Source organism: Scyliorhinus torazame, chromosome 5 (assembly GCF_047496885.1).
Source record: "Scyliorhinus torazame isolate Kashiwa2021f chromosome 5, sScyTor2.1, whole genome shotgun sequence".
Lineage (NCBI taxonomy): Eukaryota > Metazoa > Chordata > Chondrichthyes > Carcharhiniformes > Scyliorhinidae > Scyliorhinus > Scyliorhinus torazame.
In genome coordinates, this window is record NC_092711.1 from 120312247 (window position 1) to 120332462 (window position 20216).

General features: G+C 44.9%; 2 protein-coding genes across 5 annotated transcripts in view; both read left to right on the plus strand.

The window, feature by feature from the left end:
- Window positions 1–20216, plus strand: part of LOC140421745 (uncharacterized) — a 354082-nt gene that overhangs the window by 114020 nt on the left and 219846 nt on the right. Inside the window, exon 1 of one of the 2 annotated variants that reach the window (XM_072506595.1) lies at window positions 4865–5712. The exons of the other annotated variant lie outside the window; for it this stretch is intronic. The gene's annotated coding sequence lies outside the window, so the exon portion shown is untranslated. Of the gene's footprint in view, window positions 1–4864; window positions 5713–20216 lie in introns of those variants that run through there. 2 annotated transcript variants of the gene reach the window in all.
- On the plus strand, window positions 38–13721 carry LOC140421744 (uncharacterized). Of its 3 annotated transcripts, none has more exons than XM_072506591.1 (2): window positions 38–2732; window positions 6403–13721. In XM_072506591.1, the coding sequence occupies exon 2, from the start codon at window positions 6729–6731 to the stop codon at window positions 8106–8108; it is 1380 nt and encodes a 459-aa protein (XP_072362692.1). In that variant the 5' UTR covers window positions 38–2732; window positions 6403–6728; the 3' UTR covers window positions 8109–13721. The 3 variants fall into 3 exon arrangements, with proteins under 3 accessions (XP_072362692.1, XP_072362690.1, XP_072362691.1); XM_072506589.1 differs by lacking the exon at window positions 38–2732 and adding an exon at window positions 3159–3204; XM_072506590.1 differs by lacking the exon at window positions 38–2732 and adding an exon at window positions 3175–3247.

A 20216-nucleotide genomic window follows, 5' to 3' on the forward strand; every position in this document is an offset into this window, starting at 1 on the left:
GCAGCATTAGGGGCAGTGGGTGGGAGGGGAGGGGAGGCCTCAACACCCCCAATAACAAACTAGCGGCACCGCCTCAACACCCAATACAACGGCAGCTGCCGCTTTCTCCCGGTGCCAGTCCCCAGTGGACAAATGTGGCTTCAGGAAGGAAATGCAGCAATGGATTTGTTCAGGAGAAATTATCTTTCACTCACTTTACTGATCCTGGAGCAGTAATTGATTTTGAAAACTCCTTTTACACTGGGTTAAAAGGGGAGGATTCACAAGAGGGGAAAGTCAAACGAAACATCACTGAGAGCAGGTCCAATTAATCAGGACCTGGGTATTATCGACCTTTGAGTTTAAGCATTGAGTTGTTACCACTGTGTTAAAAAAAAAGTTCTTCCCCACATTCCCTTGTATCTCTTTACATAATCTCAAATCCATGTCCCATAAACCTTTTGTGGGAACAGCTTTTCTTTACCTATCTCATCTAATCTATTAAGGATCCAGATCTTCAGAGCACCCTACGTGCTCTCATCCCACGTACTCCCCGCATTGAAGATCTCTACTGCCTCCCAAAAATGCACAAGGCCAACACACCAGGCTGTCCTATCATTTCAGACAATGGGACCCTGTGTGAGAATCTCTCTGGCTACATCGAGGGCATTTTGAAACCCATCGTACAAGGTACGCCCAGCTTCTGCCGCGACACGACGGACTTCCTACAGAAACTCAGCACCCATGGACCAGGAACATTCCTCGTCACAATGGACGTCTCGGCACTCTACACCAGCATCCATCATGACAACGGCATTGCTGCAACAGCCTCAGTACTCAACTCCAACAACTGCCAATCTCCAGACGCAATTCTGCAACTCATCCGCTTCATTCTGGATCACAACGTCTTCACCTTTGACAACAAGTTCTTCATCCAGACGCACGGAACAGCCATGGGGACCAAATTCGCACCCCAATACGCCAACTTCTTAATGCACAAGTTTGAACGACCTACTCATCGCACAGGACCTTCAACCAACGTTATACACCAGATACATCGATGACATTTTTTTCCTTTGGACCGAATCACTGAAATGACTACACAATGACATCAATAAGTTCCATCCAACCATCAGACTCACCATGGACTACTCTCCAAAATCAGTTGCATTCTTGGACACATTTGTCTCCATCAAGGACAGTCACCTCAGCACTTTGCTTTACCGCAAGCCCACGGATAACCTCACGATGCTCCACCTCTCCAGCTTCCACACTAAACACATTAAAGAAGCCATCCCCTCTCCGTATACACAGGATCTGCTCAGACGAGGAGGAGCGTAACAGACATCTACAGACGTTGAAAGATGCCCTCGTACGAACGGGATATGGCGCTCGACTCATCGATCGACAGTTCCAACGCGCCACAGCAAAAACCCGCACCGACCTCCTCAGAAGACAAACATGGGACACAACTGACAGAATACTCTTCGTCGTCCAGTACTTTCCCGGAGCGGAGAAACTACGACATCTTCTTCACAGCCTTCAACATGTCATCGATGAAGATGAACATCTTGCCAAGGTCATCCCCACACCCCCACTAATTGCTTTCAAACAACCGCGCAACCTCAAACAAACCATTGTTTGCAGCAAACTACCCAGTCTTCAGAACGGTGACCACGACACCACACAACCCTGCCATGGCAATCTTTGCAAGACGTACCAGATCATCGACATGTATACCACCATTACACGTGAGAACACCACCCACCAGGTACGCGGTACATACTCGTGCGACTCGGCCATAGGTGTCTACCTCATACGCTGCAGGAAAGGATGGCCTGAAGCGTGGTACATTGGCGAGACCATGCAGACGCTGTGACAACGAATGAACGGACATCACGCGACAATCACCAGGCAGGAATGATCCCTTCCAGTCGGGGAACACTTCAGCAGTCAAGGGCATTCAGACTCTGATCTCTGGGTAAGCGTTCTCCAAGGCGGCTTTCAGGACGCGCGACAATGCAGACTCGCCGAGAAGAAACTTATAGCCAAGTTCGGCACACATGAGTGCGGCCCTAACCGGGACCTGGGATTCATGTCACATTACATTCACCCCCACCATCTGGCCTGCAAAATCCTACCAATTGTCCTGGCTTGACACAATTCACACCTCTTTAACCTGGGGTTACCCCATCTCTGGATCTGTAAAGATTTAATCACCTGCTAATGCTCGCATTCCAAGCATTGTCTGGCATCTTTGAATCTGTCTATATGTATGTTTCTGGAACATACCTCTTCATTCACCTGAGGAAGGAGCAGCGCTCCGAAAGCTAGTGATATTTAAACAAACCTGTTGGACTTTAACCTGGTGTTGTAAGACTTCTTACTATGAGAAACTTGTACACCTCAATCAAATCTCCCCTCAATGTACTTCATCCGAAGTTTCTCCAACCTAACATTGCAACTATAATCCCTCATTCGTGGAATCATTCTGGTAAATCTCCTCTGCTCCCTCTCAAGGACCCTCCTATCCTGCGTACTGTGTGGTTATCACTGGTTTGCACAGATCCAGATGTTCTGTCTTCCTGTCCATGATGTCATCACGCACCAACAACTGCGCAGTGACATCACCCCCGTGCCTCAGGTACTTCTTCAACTAGGAGATTTTTCTCTGACTCCAGAGCTTCTGCTATCTTTCCAGCTGCGGGCTCCAGCAGGAGAGTTTAAAATTGAAAACTGAAATTGTTCTAATGGTGAGTATTTTTGTCCATTCCTCTATAATTTAGAACGTTTAGTGCTGTGCCCTGTTCTCTGTGAGAGTTTTCATAGCTCTGGGGCTGGTGTGACTCCTTTACTGTGTGTCTGAATCCATGTTCATCAATTGCTCAGATTCACCTCTGCCCTCCCTCACCAGCTCTCTGTCATGGTCGAACATCCTCTGTCTCTAATAATGAGTGTAATTTAGCTGTGTTCAGTATTTTACTGATACGCTAATGAGACAAACAAGCGTCTGTCCCTGGAGATGAGCCGCACTGCGCATACTCCAGATTACAAGGCCTCGGGAGTGATTGACGGCAGCTCCGGGCCAATAGGAAGACTGGAGGAATGAGCGGAATGGATGGTCCTCCAACCATTCGGAGTGAGTGAGGGTGGGTGGGACTTCGATTGAAGCATGCGCAGTGCGGGCAATGGAGACGGAGAGGTTTTATCTCGGATCCACAAAGGGTAAGAGGAATATTGTGGAACGCGGGAGCGATGGATCTGGCTGGTGGGTGGAAAAGTTTTCTAAACATGTTGTGCAAGCCCATACCCGGAAAAACCACTTCCTAGTTCCCGTTTCACGGAGCAGGGCCGGGATGACGCAGTGATCGGTTCGGGATAACGACCGCCATCTTTACTCCAGACAGTGAACAGTAGAGCGCATGTGCGGTCACCATGTTTGTTGGGGGCAACATTTTCAATGACTGGGAGAAGCTTATTCCACATTGCTCAGAATGGAGACAACTTGGCCAGCAAACTGCATTACCCTTTGTCCTGGGTACTTGACCTCCCATTACCCCGGTTTACACAGACCCAGATATCTAATTGCTGATCAGAGTAGCAACAGAGAAATAAAGAAACAAGCAAATTCTGCTCTCTGGATCCCACTAACCCAATGGATATCTGACCCCAAGTGCGGCTCTGTTCAGTCACACGGAGACCCATGTCAGAAACACAACCCTAGGGGCGGCACAGTGGTGTAGTGTTTAGCACTGTTGCCTGTGGTGCTGAGGATCTGGTATTGATGCCGTCCCTGGGTCACTGTCTGAGTGGAGTTTGAACATTCTTCCCGTGTCTGTGTGGGTCTCACCTCCACAACCCAAAGATGTTCAGGGTAGGTGGATTGGTCACGCTAAATTGCCCCTTAATTGGAAAAAAAAATTGCGTACTCTAAATTAATTTTTTTCAAAAGAAAATCTTTTCCTACACACAGAACAAACAACATTTCTTCTTCCACATTCACACGCCAATGATATTCAGGTCTGATGACTGTAAAATCTTGATGTGAAGTTTGATTTGAGTTTCTATCTGTAAATCCTCCCCTTGTAATATCCTGGAAAAAGAAGTTTATAAAAGTCATCACTAGGGGCAGGCACAGTGGCTCAGTGGTTAGCCGAGGACCCGGGTTTGATCCCGGCCCCGGGTCACTGTCCGTATGGAGTTTGCACATTCTCCCCGTGTCTGTGTGGGACTCACCCCACAATCCAAAAAGATGTGCAGGGTAGGTGAATTGGCCTTGCTAAAATTACGCCTCAATGAGGAGAAAGAAAATTGGGTAATCCTAACATTTTTTAACTAAAAATAAACAAAAGCCATCATTGTCAATCCAGGATAGAAATTCTGAACAGACAATCCTAGTTTCTCCGGAACATTTTTCCCCGTCCCACACTCTCCCTCCTCCCTGGGCTGAAATCCAAACCCATCTCACCATCTGCACCATTTCTTTCCTCCACTCCCAGTTTTCTCCCTCCCTCTCCTCTGCCTGGGTTCAGTTCTCCAGCTCCTGTCTGCAGACTGACAATAAAATCAATGGGTCTTATTGGGGGTTTGGTGCCTCCAGCGGGTGTTTGTGAATCCTCCCCGCCCACCTGCCAGGTTTTCCTTCCTTGCCAGAGATCAGAGTCCTCATTGATGATTTGAGCCCATACTGGAACCACACGAATTGGGAAAAAAATATTTTCATGCAGGTTAGGGGCTCCACAAAGTGTTTCCAACTCCTCCTACCCATCTCCTTAACAGGTTGACACATTTATTTGTCTGACACAAAGAATGGTCTCTGATCGCACCATGGTTAGCACTGCTGCCTCACAGTGCCTAGGACCCCGTGTTCGATCCCGGCCCTGGGTCACTGTCCGTGTGGAGTTTGCACATTCTCCCCGTGTTTGCATGCGACTCACATCCACAACCCAAAGATGTGCAGGGTAGGTGGATTGGCCACGCTAAATTGCACCTTAATTTGGAAAAAGTAATTGGTCACTCGAAATTTATTTTAAAAAAGGATTGTCTCTTTTCTCATGTTCACAATTAAAGGGGTGGGTTCCCCAGGAGATGGCTGACATTTCAGGGCAATTAAATTAATAATGGACAGAAATATGGCTAGTGTTGTTATATGGTACAGTTTAGATATATTATTTACTGTTCTGTACTAAAGGAAACAAATTTTTATTTCTCGACTTGTAATATCAGACTGTAGCTACGTTATAGATTTCCAGTCACCTCTTCCCTCAGAGGGTTGTTAGTCTTTGGATTTCTCTCCCACAGGGACCAGTTGTTCTGGGGGTCATTGAATATATTGAAGCACAAGTTTGACAGATATTTTATTGACAATGGAGTTAAGGGTTATGGGGAACAGGTAGAAAATAGAGTGAAAGCTGAGATGAGGCGGGATTTCTTCACCCGAGGATGTGGTGAAGCTTTGGAATTATCTACCCCAGAGGAATGTGGAGCCTCTGTCATCAAGTATGTTCAAGACAAATATTGAAAGATTTCTAGATATTGAAGATATAGAGGGATATGAATTGTGTGGGAAATGGGGTTGAGGTAGATCGGCCAAGTTTGAATGGTTGAGCAGACTCCGTGGGCCGAATGGCCTACTCTTGCTCCTGTTATAATCTGTGTCCTGGTCCGGAAGCAGTGAGCTGAGCTTGGATGTGTCAATCAACATGAATCAGCACCTTCAGGAGAATTGGGAGGGTGAATATTATATACAGCAGAGTGAGAATGGAGGGAGATTGTGTGGGATGGAGATTTATAGACTTTGGAGAACAAGATGTTAGGAATGGACTTTCCAATTCAATACTAATTTGATGTCAATGATCCAGTTAGAAGCCACTGATACATAAAGGGATTACAGGTGGCACTATTTGTTCCTGGAGATTTGTGTGTGAAGTGGGATCAAAGAAACAAAGGTGTTTGTGGAGAAGCAGAGCTCTTGCCTCCTTTATTCCACAGCAACGGGCAGCACGGTAACACAAGTGGATAGCACTGTGGCTTCACAGTGCCAGGGTCCCAGGTTCAATTCCCTGCTGGGTCACTGTCTGCGTGGAGTCTGCACGTTCTCCCCGTGTCTGCGTGGGTTTCCTCCGGATGCTCCGGTTTCCTCCCACAGTCCAAAGACGTGCAGATTAGGTGGATTGGCCATGCTAAATTGCCCTTAGTGTCCAAAAGGGTTAGGAGGGATTATGGGGATAGGGTGGAAGTGAGGGCTTAAGTGGGTCGGTGCAGACTTGATGGGCCGAATGGCCTTCTGCACTGTATGTTCTATGTTCTAACGCAGAAGCTCGAACAGAAGAGAGGAAATAATGTTCCATCGAAACGAGAATTGTCTGCTCCGAATTTCTATCCTGTACCAAAAATGATAATTTTTATAAATTCTTTTTAAAGGATATTGTCAAACTCATGACAAACTCAAACGATTCCTTCTGATCTGAATATCATCGGGCTCTGAATATCATCGGCGAGAAGGAGAAATGTTTGTCCGATCTGTCGGCTTCAAAAGATTTTAAACGTGAGTGTGACTGGAAAAGCACCGAGACCCACACAACACACACCCGAGTGAGAGTGTTCCAGTGAACTGACTGTGGGAAGAGCTGCAACTATTACACAGCCTGAAAAACCATCACGCCATTCACAGTGAGGAGAGACAGTGCACATGTTCTGTGTGTAGACAAGGCTTCCACTGATTGTCCAATCTGGAGAGACACGAAGAGATGCAAAACATGGAGAAACCATGGAAATGTGGGGACTGTGGGAAGGGTTACAGATTCCCATCTGAGCTGGAAACTCATCGACGCAGTCACACTGGGGAGAGGCCGTTCACCTGCACTCAGTGTGGGCAGGGATTCACTCGGTTATCTCACCTGCAGGCACACCAGCGAGTTCACACTGGGGAGAAACCATTCACCTGCTCTCAGTGTGGGAAGGGATTAATTGATTTATCCAGCCTGCAGTCACACCAGCGAGTTCACACTGGGGAGAAGCCATTCACCTGCTCTCAGTGTGGGCAGAGATTCCGTGCTTTATCCAACCTGCGGAGACATCAGCGACTTCACACTGGGGAGAGGCCATTCACCTGCTCTCAGTGTGGGAAGGGATTCCATACTTTATCCAACCTGCAGTCACACCAGCGAGTTCACACTAGGGAGAGACCATTCACCTGTTCTCAGTGTGGGAAGGGATTTATTGATTCATTTACCCTGCGGAAACACCAGCGAGTTCATACTGGAGTGAGGCCATTCACCTGCTCTCAATGTGGGAAGGGATTCATTGATTCATCCACTCTGCGGAGACATCAGCGAGTTCACACTGGGGAGAGGCCGTTCATCTGCTCTCAGTGTGGGAAGGGATTCCTTGATTCATTCACCCTGCAGAGACATCAGCAAGTTCACACTGGGGAGAGGCCATTCACCTGCTCTCAGTGTGGGAAGGGATTCAGTGATTTATCCACCCTGCAGACACACCAGCGAATTCACACTGGGGAGAGACCGTTCACCTGCTCTCAGTGTGGGAAAGGATTTACTCAGTTATCCATCCTGCAGACACACCAGCGAGTTCACACAGGGGAGAGGCCATTCACCTGCTCTCAGTGTGGGAAGGGATTCCGTGATTTACCCAACCTGCGGATCCATCAGCGAGTTCACACTGGTGAGCGCCCGTTCACCTGCTCTCAGTGTGGGAAGGGATTCACTCAGTCATCCAGTCTGCAAACACACCAGCGAGTTCACACTGGGGAGAAGCCATTCACCTGCTCTCAGTGTGGGCAGAGATTCCGAGCTTCATCCAACCTAAGGAACCATCAGCGAGTTCACACTGGGGAGAAACTGTTCACCTGCTCTCACTGTGGGAACGCATTCAGTGATTTGTCCAGCCTGCAAACACACCAACGAATTCACACTGGGGAGAGGCCGTACACCTGCTCTCAGTGTGGGAAGGGATTTATTGATTCATCCATCCTGCAGAGACATCAGCGAGTTCACACTGGGGAGAAGCCATTCACCTGCTCCCTCTGTGGGAAGGGATTCACACAGTTATCCAGTCTGCAGACACACCAGCGAGTTCACACTGGGGAGAGGCCATTCACCTGCTCTTAGTGTGGGAAGGGATTACATCGCAAATAGGAGCAGGAAGAGGCCATTTGGCTCTTTGCGCCTGCTCCGCCATTCATTATGATCATTGCTTATCATCCATAGCCTAATCCCGCTTTCCCCTCCATATCCTTAATTAATAATCTTTCTTGTCACAAGTACTCTTACATTGAAATGAAGTTACTGTGAAAAGCCACATTCCGGCGCCTGTTTGGGTACACGGGACGAATTCAGAATGTCCAACTTACCTAACAGCACGTCGCTCGGGACTGGCCGGAGGAAACCGGAGCACCCGGAGGAAACCCACGCAGAAACGGGGGGAAAGTGCAGACTCCACACAGACAGTGACCCAACCTGGAATTAAACCTGGGATCCTGGTGCTGTGAAACCACAGTGCTAACCACTGTGCTACCATGCTGCCCTTTGATCCCCTTCGCTCTCAGTGTTATATCTAACTGCTTCTTGAAAGCATATAATGCTTACTATTTCCTGTGGTAACAAATTCCACAGGCTCACCACTCTGAAGACATTGCTCCTCATCTCTGTCCTAAATGGTCTACCCCGTATCCTCAGACTACAACCTCTCGTTCTGTACACTCCCACCATCGGGAAAATCTTTCCTGCATCTACCCTGTCAAGTCCTGTTGGAATATTATAGGTTTCTATGAGATCCCCCATTCTTCTGAACTCCAGCGAATATAATCCTAACTGATTCAATCTCATACGTCAGTCCCACCATCCCAGGAATCAGTCTGGTAAACCTTCGCTGCACTCCCTCTAGAGCAAGAACATCCTTCCTCAGATAAGGAGACCAAAACTGCACACAATATTCCAGGTATGGCCTCGCCAAGGCCCTGTATAATTGCAGCAAGATATTCCTGCTCCTGTACTCTAATCCGCTCGCAATTAAGGCGAGCATATCATTTGCCTTCTTTACCGCCTGCTGTAGCTGCATGCTTACCTTCAGTGACTGGTGTACGAGGTTATCCAGGTCTCGTAGCACATTCCCCTCTCCTAATCTATGGTCATTCAGACAATAGTCTGCCTTCTTGTTTTTGGTATCAAAGTGGACAACCTTGCATTTCTACAAATTAAACTGCATCTGCCATTCATTTGCCTACTCACTAAACTTGCCCAAAACACACTGAAGGATCTATGCATCCTCCTCAGAGCTCACCCCGCCCCCACACGCAAAGTGGTGTCACCTGCAAATTTGGAGATATTGCATTTTGTTCCCTCATCTAAATCGTTAATATATACGGTGGTGCAGTGGTTAGCACTGCTGCCTCACTGTGCTGAGAACCAGGGTTCAATCCTGCCTGGATCACTGTCCGTCTGGATACAAGTGTCTCCGTGGGTCTCACCCCCATAACCCAGGATAGGTGAATGGGCCACGCTAAATTGCCCCTCAATTGGGAAAAAGGAATTGGGTACTTTAAATTTTTTAAAACATCATTAATATATCTTGTGAATACCTGGGGTCCTCGCACCGATCCCTGCGGTACCCCACTAGTCACTGCCTGCCAACTTGAAAAAGACACATTAATTCCTACTCTTTGTTTCCTGTCTGCCAACCAGTTTTCTATCTATCTCAACACACTACCCCTAATCCCATGTGCTTTGATTTTACACACCAATATCTTATGCGGGACTTTGGTCAAAAGCCATCTGAAAGTCCAAATATACCACATCCACTGGCTCCCCCTCATCAACTCTACCAGTTACACCCTCGAAGAATTCCAGTCGATTTGTCAAGCATGATTTCCCCTTCATCAATCCATGCCGACTATCCGATCCTGCCACTGGTTTCTAAGTGCTTTGCTATAAAATCTATGAGAATGGATTCTAGAATTTTCCCCACTGCCGATGTCAGGCTTACTGGTCTATAATTCCCTGTTTTCTCTCCATATCCCTTTTTAAATAGTGGAATTACATAAACCGCCCTCCAATCTGCAGGAATTGTTCCAGAGTCTCTAGAATCCTGGAAGATGACCACCAATGCATCCACTATTTCTGGAGCCACTTCTTTAAGTACTTTGGGTTGCAGATTATCAGGCCCTGGGGATTTATCAGCCTTCAATCCCATCAATTTCCCCAACACCATTTCTCGAATATTGATCTCCTTCAGTTCCTCCCTCTCACTAAATCCTGCGTTCCCCAACATTTCTAGTATCTGCTTTGTGAAGAAAGAAGCAAATTATGTATTTCCTTGCTCACCCATTTCTTTGTCCCCTATTATACAATCAGCCTAATTTCCTGTTTTATGCCATTCCCAACATCACCACTGCAGTTTGGGGTCTGTATACGATGCCCACTAATTATTTTGCCCCTTGGTGTTTCTCAGCTCTACCCATACAGATTCCACGTTGTCAGAGCTAATATCCTTCCTCACTATTGCATTAATTTCCTCTTTAACCAGCACTGCCACTCCACTGCCTTTTCCTTTTGGTCTGTCCTTCCTAAATACTGAATATATTCAGTTCCCATCCCTGGTCATCCTGCAGCCATGTCTCCATAATCCCCATTATCTCACACCCGTTTATGTCTATTTGCGCAATTCACTCGATTATGCCGTCTGCAGTCACACCAGGGTGTTCATACTGGGGAGAGGCCGTTCACCTACCCTCAATGTGCGAAGGGGTTTTGTAATTCATCGCACTTTCTGAGACACCGACAGGTTCACAACTGATTACAGGGATTGGATTCGGCTATTATTGTTTCTGTTCTCAATTACATCCAGGACTGCATTTTGTTCATTCTGTTGGTCAATCAGGATGGACGGAGGGTTTCTTTCTGCTGGACTGGCCGGTCTCACGATTTTGTCTCCAGTGGGCTGATTCTTTCTGAGCCTTCTTGCGAATATCTGGTTGCACATTTTACAAGGATCAAAGAGCGAAAGCGTGTTTGGAGGTTTTAAGATGTTTCATTCTCTTTGGAAACCCCCCAAATCATGCCACATTGCCATGAAGATGGTCTATGGTGGTTACACAGTTCTTTTGTTTAATTTATCTTGGTGTTTCTCACAGAACAAAACTATCAGAGCATGAGGGGCAAGTTGTCTGAGGTACACTGGGAAACAACATTAAATAGTATGGTGGGAGACACGCAGTCACTAATATTTAAGGAATTATTACAGATTTACACGGTGATCGGTTAGCTCAGTTGGCTGGATGGCTGATTTGTGCTGAGTGACACCAACAGTTCAGGTTAAATTCCCATACTGGCTGAGGTTAGCCATGGTCTGTGTCGGTATTTATGCTTCACATGATCCTCCACCCACCCCTCTACATCTCCCCCATCAGCATCTCCCTCTATTTCTTTATCCCTCATGTATGTATCTAGCTTTACATATTCATGCAACTCGCTGTGGGAGTGAGTTCCACATTCTCACCACTCGCTGGGTAAAGAGGTTTCTATTGAAATTCCTATTGGATTATTGAATCCCTTCATAATCTTAAAGATTCCATCAGGTCACCCATCAGCCTTCTCTTTTCCAGAAAAAAGCAACCCCAGCCTTTTCTGAGTGTTAAATGCTCTCAGTTCTGTATATTATGAATCTTTGTTGCACCTTATCCAGTGCCTCTATTTCCTTTTTCTAAATGGAGATCACCAATGTTGACAGAGCTCCCAGTGTAGTCTAACCCTGGTTCTAAACAAGTTGAACATTTCCTCTGGGCTTTTCAATTCTATCCCTCTGGAATGGAAGCCTATATATGGGCCCCACACTTTAGGAAAGATGTGAAGTTCTTAGAGAGGGTGTAGAGGACATTTACAATAATAATCTTTATTATTGTCACAAGTAGGCTTACATTAACACTGCAATGAAGTAACTGCGAAAATCCACTAGTCGCTACACCCCGACGCCTGTTTGGGTACACAGGGAGAATTCAGAATGTCCAATTCACCTAACAAGCATATCATTCGGGAATTGTGGGAGCACCCGGAGGAAACCCACGCAGTCACAGGGAGAACGTGCAGTCTCCGCACAGACAGTGATCCAAACCGGGAATCAAATCTGGGACCCTGGTGCTCTGGAGCAACAGTGCTAACCATTGTGCTAGAATGGCACCAGGGATCAGTGACTCCAGTTAGTTGGAGTGACTGGAGCAGCTGAATTTCTCCCCTGAGATCACAGCATCTGGACTGTAGAGAATGAGGTCATTCGATTCTTTGAGACCATGTTGGCTCTCTGTGGAGCAATCCAGTCTGTCCATTGCTCCGTTCTATCCCCATATCTGTGCAGGTTTATTTCTCTCGGTGCCCGTCCAATTTCCGGTTGAAATCCTTCTGTCGTCGCTGCATCTCCCACCCTTCGAGGCAGTCGGTTCCAGGTTGTTACCACTCGCTTTACATGTACACAAGGCTCCTGGAGCACAGAGGCGTCAATTTGGCCCATTTTCCCCGTGCCAGCTCTTTGGACAGCGACCCATTTAATCCCAGAGTTCGACTATTTTGTTTTCTTTTTCAGAATGTATCAAATTATCTTTTTGAAGTTACAGTCCAATGAGACTCGAACACTATTTGTAGACGGTGTATTCCAAGTCACAATAATTCGCTGTATTTTTGAACAAATAGTTGTGCTTATGGTTTGTCTGGGGTTTCGCAGAGTATTCAAAATGGTGTCAATGACATGGTTATTACACAAAATTAAGACTCAATCTTTATCAATGATTCTGGTGAGGACACCGAGTGCAAGATATCCTAGTTTGCGGACAATTAGAACAAATGTACATTTCTATAAAACCTCATTTCCACTGGAGCTCCTAAAGTGTTTTAAAGCCAATGGAGTACTTTTGAAATATATTCACTGTTGTAATGTAGGAAGCTGTAAGTACGCATGTGGAATCATATTCAGTTTTAAAATTGTTATTTTCATAGTGTTTTCATTGCCATTGGTAACAAGGTCAAGGAAGCCCTTTTATGCCTCTAACATGTAGCTTCCTGCAGCCATTTCGCCTTCTGTACCTTTTCTATATTAACTATGTATTGATTTCATGGCAAAAATACAATAATTACATTCATGATTATTCAGTAGTGAACATTGATTATCATTAGTGAATTGGTGTATTAGTTAATTATATTGCAAAGACTAGATCTTTACTTTAAAAAATAATACTATCAACTAAAATGTTTCCAGAAACTGCAGAGCTATCAGAATTTGTTTGAAAAACTAAATTACCTGATAATTTTGAGAAGTTACAAGTTGTGATGATAAGCCTGTATATAATGTTACATGTACTGGTTTAGCTCCGTGGGCTAGACAGCTGGTTTGTAATGCAGAACAAGGCCAGCAGCACAGGTTCCTTTCCCATACCAGCTTACCCGAACAGGCGCCGGAATGTGGCGACTGGGGGCTTTTCACAGTAACTTCATACATGTGACAATAGAAGATTACTATTATTACTCAGCAGTGTGACCTCCCACCAGCAGGTGGCGTCAGACATCAGTCAGGTGATATCCATCTACCAGCAGAAGATTGTAAGGCGTAAACGAGGACAGTCGCATGTCAGTGTAGTTCCAAGAGAGTCTCATGTAACTCTATGATAACTTGGTCTGTATAGCATTCTGATCGTTACCTTACCACGTGTACATTAATAAATCATTGTTCTGGCTAAGTAACCAGCAGTTCTGTAGAATCATTGCAAGACAAGATCACAGAACACAACACTAGACATTATATTCTGCCAACACTGTGGGCTAGGCATTGGAGTAATGGTATTGTTACTGGGCGAGTAATCCAGAGACCCAGGTTAATGCTCTGGGGATCGGGGATCGAATCTGCCGATGACTGATGGTGAAATTGAAATTTAATAAAAGTATCGATTTAAAAGTCTAATGATAACATTCTTGATTGTTGTAAAAACTCATCTGGTTCACTAATGTCCTTCAGGAAATCTGCTCTCATGTGGCCTGGCCTACACGTGACTCCAGATCCACAGCAATGTTGTGGTTGATTTGTAAGTGCCCTCTGAAATAGCCTCACAAGACACGCAGTTCAAGGGCAATTGGAATGAGCAGTAAATGCTGGCCCAGCCAGTGACCCCACCTCCCATGAATGGTTTTTAAGAAGACTCTTTTCAATTTGAAGATTAGTAAGAAACTGTCCCTTTGATTTGATTTGGTTTATTGTCACGTGTACCGAGTACAGTGAAAAGTATTGTTCTGCGTACAGTCCAGACAGATCGTTCCATACATGAAAACACAAAGTGTGGATCTTGGCAGTTTGCTCAGTTCACAAAATAATTTAATGGCTTTGTAGACGCAGATTCACATTTTAATCACCATCCGAAACATACCTAATGGTAATGTGTGCTCATATGGACAGACACAAATGATACAGGAACTGAATTAGAGGAAATGGCCGAGATTTAAATGAACCACGTTTTTGAAAAATTCGGTCTTCATAATGAAGAAACAGGAAAAGCCACTCGGGGAGATGAGGAAATCCAGGCTCAGTGCGGATTTGCTGTCACCCCTCCTTTCTTATACATGAATGGTATTTAGGCTGCAGAATGTTTTTTTTTAATTTAGAGTACCCAATTCATTTTTTCCAATTAAGGGGTAATTTAGCGTGGCCAATCCACTTACCCTGCACATCTTTGGGTTGTGGGGGTGAAACCCACGCAAACACGGGGAGAATGTGCAAACTCCACCGGACAGTGACCCAGAGCCGGGATTGAACCTGGGACCTCGGTGCCGTGAGGCAGCAGGGCTAACCCACTACACCACCATGCTGCCCCGGCTGCAGAAAGTTACACACCAAAACACAGAGGGATCAAATATAAGCAACACATAATTCTCAATTCACTTCCATTTAACTATATTTTACTTTGTTTAAAAGCTGTCTGTGGTCTAATCTCAACAAAGATTCATGGGATTTATATTACCCAGTGACACGCTTTCTTTTGTTGGTCAGTTACATTTGCAATTCAATGGTGTATATTTCAGAGTGAAGCATCGAGAGTTATTCAATTCAAAATGAAGTCATATATAAGAAATAAATATACTGAGGTTCAACGTTGAATAACGAAACAGGTATTGAGTAAAATTGGTGGAAAGTTTCTGTAGGAAGATAAGAATGATGCATTAATGATTAAACAGAGAGCATTGTTCTGTTAGATATTTGCTGAACAAATGCTTAAGTTCAATATAAGTTCTATATCTTACGGTCTTACAAGTTGAGACATCTGTTTTAAAGAAACAGACGTCTCCTTGTAATCAGAGACACGGTCTCCCAGCTGAACCATTGAAAGCTGCAGCAAGACTGTGCAGTTGAACATTGCACAGGGCCATTGGGTACTGTGCTGCAAAGAGGTAGGTTATCACAGTCAACTAATATATGAAAGGTCCCCGGTTTGAAACTGGCAGAAGCATAAATGCTTCTCATTTAGTCTGAGGAAAACTTTCCACACATACATTTGTCCCTGAATATTAACTGCATCTGGTATGTGAGAGGAATAGGAGATTTAGTCTCACATCAGGCACAAAAATTGATTCAGTAAGTCTGAAGTGCTGCATTTTCAAGAAGCAATGAAATGATAAAGATTTTCCTGTTTTGACACCGTTCCGATATCAGCAGTTTGTTCAACCACAACAGAATTTCATGTGTTTAAATATGCAGATGAACATAATAACTGTCTCAATCATGTCTAATTGTAAGATAAAAGCAACTTACTGCGGATGCTTCAATTGGAAACAAACAAGAAAATACTGGACAATCTCAGCAGGTCTGACAGCCTCTGTCGAGCGAGATGGCAGCTGTCGTTCCGAGTCTGGGTGACGCTATGTCAAAGCTGGAGACCTGGAAATAGGGTCAGATTCAGACTATTGTGGGTGGATGGGAAGGGGGTGGGAGGGGCGGGGGGGGCAGGGGATTCGTAGAGAAGTGGAGCTGGATAGTTGGCCAGCGATAGGTGGAGAATGACTAAAATGACTTGGACAGAAAGAAAAAGGGAATGTAAATGGGTAATAAAGGCTAAGAACAGTGCTGAGAGAGGCACGTTTAAGAGATTAGAATCTTAACAGCAGAATAAAAGTAAGCAGTGAGTGAAAGGAAGACTAGGAACAGGGAGCAGATTGTCCAAGTGGGGTGGAGGAGGAGGGGGGGGGGGGGACATTGGTGGGGGGAAAAACTGATCGATGGAAGAAATGAAAATAAGTTGCTAGAAATAAATATGTGGGGAAGGTAGGGGAGAGTAATAAGTGACATGGTCTCTCAGCCTAACCATCAGAAGCTGCAGCAAGACACTGCAGTTGAACATAGCACAGGTCCATTGGCTGCTCCGCTGCTGCCTGTTTCTGTAGTGTAGTGGTTATGTTCATCTAACGCCGCAAAAGGTCCTCCATTCAAAACTGGGCAGGAACATTGAATACTTCTCGCTTAGTTTGAGGGAAGTTTGGATAACATGCGTTTGTTTCTGCATGTCATCTGAATCCCATATATTAGATATATATTTGGTCTCATCTCGGCCTCAAACATCATTCAGAGAAGTCGGAGGTAGTGAATATTGAAGAAGCAAAGATCAGAAATGATTATCCCATTTTGACACAGTTTGGATATTCTCAGTTTGTTCAGTCCACAACAGAATTTAATGGATTTATGGATGTAGACTAACATTTTTAATCACCATCTGAAACATATCTAATGGTAATGTGTGCTCATACAGACAGAGACAAATGATACTCTAACTAAATTAGAGGAAATAGCAGAGATTTAACTAAAACACCGTTTTGAAAATCGGGCTTTGTGGTAGAGAAACAGGAAAAGCCATTGAGAGAGATGAGGAAATCCAGGCTCAGTGTGGACTTGCTGTCACCCCTCCTTTCTTATACATGAACGGGATTTAGGCTGCTGAATGTTTCATACCCAGAACAAAGAGGGTCAAATATAATAAACTTATCATTCTTTAACCTCCTACCTGTGAAGATATTTGACTGCGTTTAAAGACTGATGTTGCCAATCTCAAATGAACTCGACAGAACTTATATTACCCAGTGACTTGATTTATTTTCTTTGTCAGTCATGTTTGCAATTCAAGGTTGTATATCTCTAAGAGAGTCTCAATTTCAGACGAGGACATAAATATCAAATAATATCAAGTTTTGAGTAATGGAACAAATACGGAGTAAAATTGACGTTTTTCGAAGGAACATAAGAATGATATCACTGAATGAGAGGAAATATTTGCTGGATGGACATTTCTACATTTCATAATTCATTTGAAATCTAATAAAGTAAACTACTTCAGCAAAGTGATCTCTAGAGGGCTTTGTTAAGCTTCACAAATCCCTCTCTAATAATGATGTGGAGATGCCGGCGTTGGACTGGGGTGAGCACAGTACGAAGTCTTACAACACCAGGTTAAAGTCCAACAGGTTTGTTTCGATGTCACTAGCCTTCGGAGCGCTGCTCCTTCCTCAGGTGAATGAAGAGGTATGTTCCAGAAACAGAGATACAGACAAATTCAGTTGCCCTCTCTAATAGACAGACTGTAAACAGGATGTAGATCAAATTAATTAGATTTTATCAACTCAGAAATAATGACAAGATGCATCAGCAGAAAAATATACTTTTGTAAATTCAGTATGAAACAATTGCATGATTACATAATGTTTACATTGTAAACTACACCATCTTCATGTCCAAATCTTCTGGTCATTGGACCAGGGGAACGTTGTCAGTAAATCAAACTGAGCAAGGATTCTACAGAAATTCCTTTTACAAAAGCTAATTGGAATAGAGAAACTTCAACATCACAGAAACAGAGAAGGACATTGAGACAAATCGATTTGCTCTTTTTCAATCTATATTTTTATTCGACTTTTATCATTTTTACAGATAACACAACATATTTTCAAAACACCAGTCCAATGGGCTCATTGCCAATCAGCTGTTTTTCAGTGTACTGGTTATCACGTTCCCCTCACACACCAAATGTCCCATATTATTATTCAAAACATTATTGACGTTACACATCTAAATTTGCAGCTAAGTTGTATCATTGTTATTTATTGTTCAATAGTTAAACAAATGCATTACCTTACACCCACAAAGTTCCAAATGATACTCTGCAAAATACTCTGTGATGGAGAATGGCAGGAATCGCAGTCAGAGTTCACCCGTGTTAGTTGTGAATGGTTTTCTAATGTGCTGTGGCATTTTATGATTCTCATGTCAGACCAATTTCTTCACCAATTGCCTAATTTTCAGTCAAATTGTACTCCCACAATAGAAGGTTCTTCAGTGCAATGAGGACGCACATTTTACTATTCTCGGTCAGTGCGCTAAGCACTGTTCCCTGTTTCTGTAGTGTAGTGATTATCATGTTTGCTTAAAGGCACTTGGTTTAAAACTGCACAGAAACATTATCAAACCTCATTCATTTCCGTGTGTGGAAAAGTTACATTAATAACATTTTCTTTATTCATTTACACCCATCCTGAATTGCCCTTGAATTGGGTTGCTGAGTTAATCTGCTGTGTGGAACCCCAATCCCCAGAGCTTCAGTCTGGTTCTCTGCTTCACTAGTCTAGAGGTGGAGATGCCGGCATTGGACTGGGGTGGGCAGGGTAAGAAGTCTTACAACACCAGGTTAAAGTCCAACAGGTTTGTGTCGAATCACTAGCTTTCGGAGCGCAGCTCCTTCCTCAAGTGAATAAAGAGGTGGGTTGCATAACCACATAGAGACAAAGTAAATGAAGCATGACACTTTGAATGTGAGTCTTTGCAGGTAATTAAATCTTTACAGGTCCAGACAGTGCAACTGAAGAGAGGGATAACCACAGATTAAAGAGATCTGAATTGTCTCAAGCCAGCACAGTTAGTAGGATTTCGCAAACCCAGGCTAGTTGGGGGAGGAGGGGTGGGGGGGGGGGCGGTGAATGTAATGCAACATGAATCCAAGGTCCCAGTTGAGGCTGAACCCATACATGCGGAACTTGGCGATACTGTGTTGTCGGGCGTCCTGAAGGCCGCGTACCTAAGCCCACACTCCACCCTATCCCTATTATCCAGTAACCCCACCTAACCTTTTTGGACACAAAGGCAATTTAGCATGTCCAATCCACCTAACCTGCACATCTTTGGACTCATGTCCGGGCTATCACTAAGACTGCCTGTTTCCACATACGTTACATTATCCAGCCTCCCTCCTGTGTCTGTGCGCCTGGGGCTGAAACCTCAGTCATGCCTTTGTCATGTCCCGATTCGGCAATTCCATTACACACCTGGCTGCTCTCCCACATTCTACCTCTGTAAACGTAAAGCCATCCAAAAGTCTGCTACCCATGTCTTAATATGCAGCCAGTTCCTTTCCCCAATGATCTCTGTGCTCCGAGACTTGCATTCGCTCCCAGTCAATTCTGTTCCTCGTTTTCAAATCCCTCCATGGCCTCATCTCTCCCAATCTCTGCAATCTCCTCCAGCCCCAAAACCCCCTGAGATGTCTGTACAGCTCTGATCCTGGACTCTTGTACACCCCCGATTCTAATTACTCCGCCATGGTTTGAAGTTCCCTCGGCTCCAAGCACTGAATTCCCGCCCTAAAGCTCCCCGTCTCCACCTCACTTACCTCATTTATGACTCTTTGAAACTCGCCTCTTTGTCCAAGTTTTTGGTCACCTGTCCGAATATCTCCTTTTGTGTCTGGGTGTCTCACTTTGTTTTATAATGTTGCTGTGAAGTTGACTGGGATGATTTATGATGTTAAAGGTGTTATATAAATAGAAGTTGTTGTTGTTGACTGTAACTCTGACCTCCTGCTTTACAAAATCCCATTGGTTTCACAACTAACTCTATCTCTGATGTTTTGCCCCCTGCGGATTTGCAGCTGCTATAAAGACGGCGGCCGTTAACTCAGGCCTGTCACCGGGAGCAGGCCGCAGCTGTCCCCCCCGCTCGATGCAAACCCGGGCCCGGAAACTCCTTGTTGGGGTTTGGAGTCTGCACCGGGTTTCTCTGAAACCTCCAAGCCTGGTACATCATCGGCATTGCGCATGCTCCAGTTCACAATGCCGGGGCGTGATTGACTGTTGCTCTGGACCAATTGCAAGAGAGGAGCCGATCTGGAGGACCCAGCAGATCAGTTGGTCCTCCAACCAATGGGAGTGAACGGG

Excerpts from the sequence above, each read along its gene's own strand:
- LOC140421744 (XM_072506591.1), top strand. The coding sequence starts at position 6,729 with ATGCAAAACATGGAGAAACCATGGAAATGTGGGGACTGTGGGAAGGGT.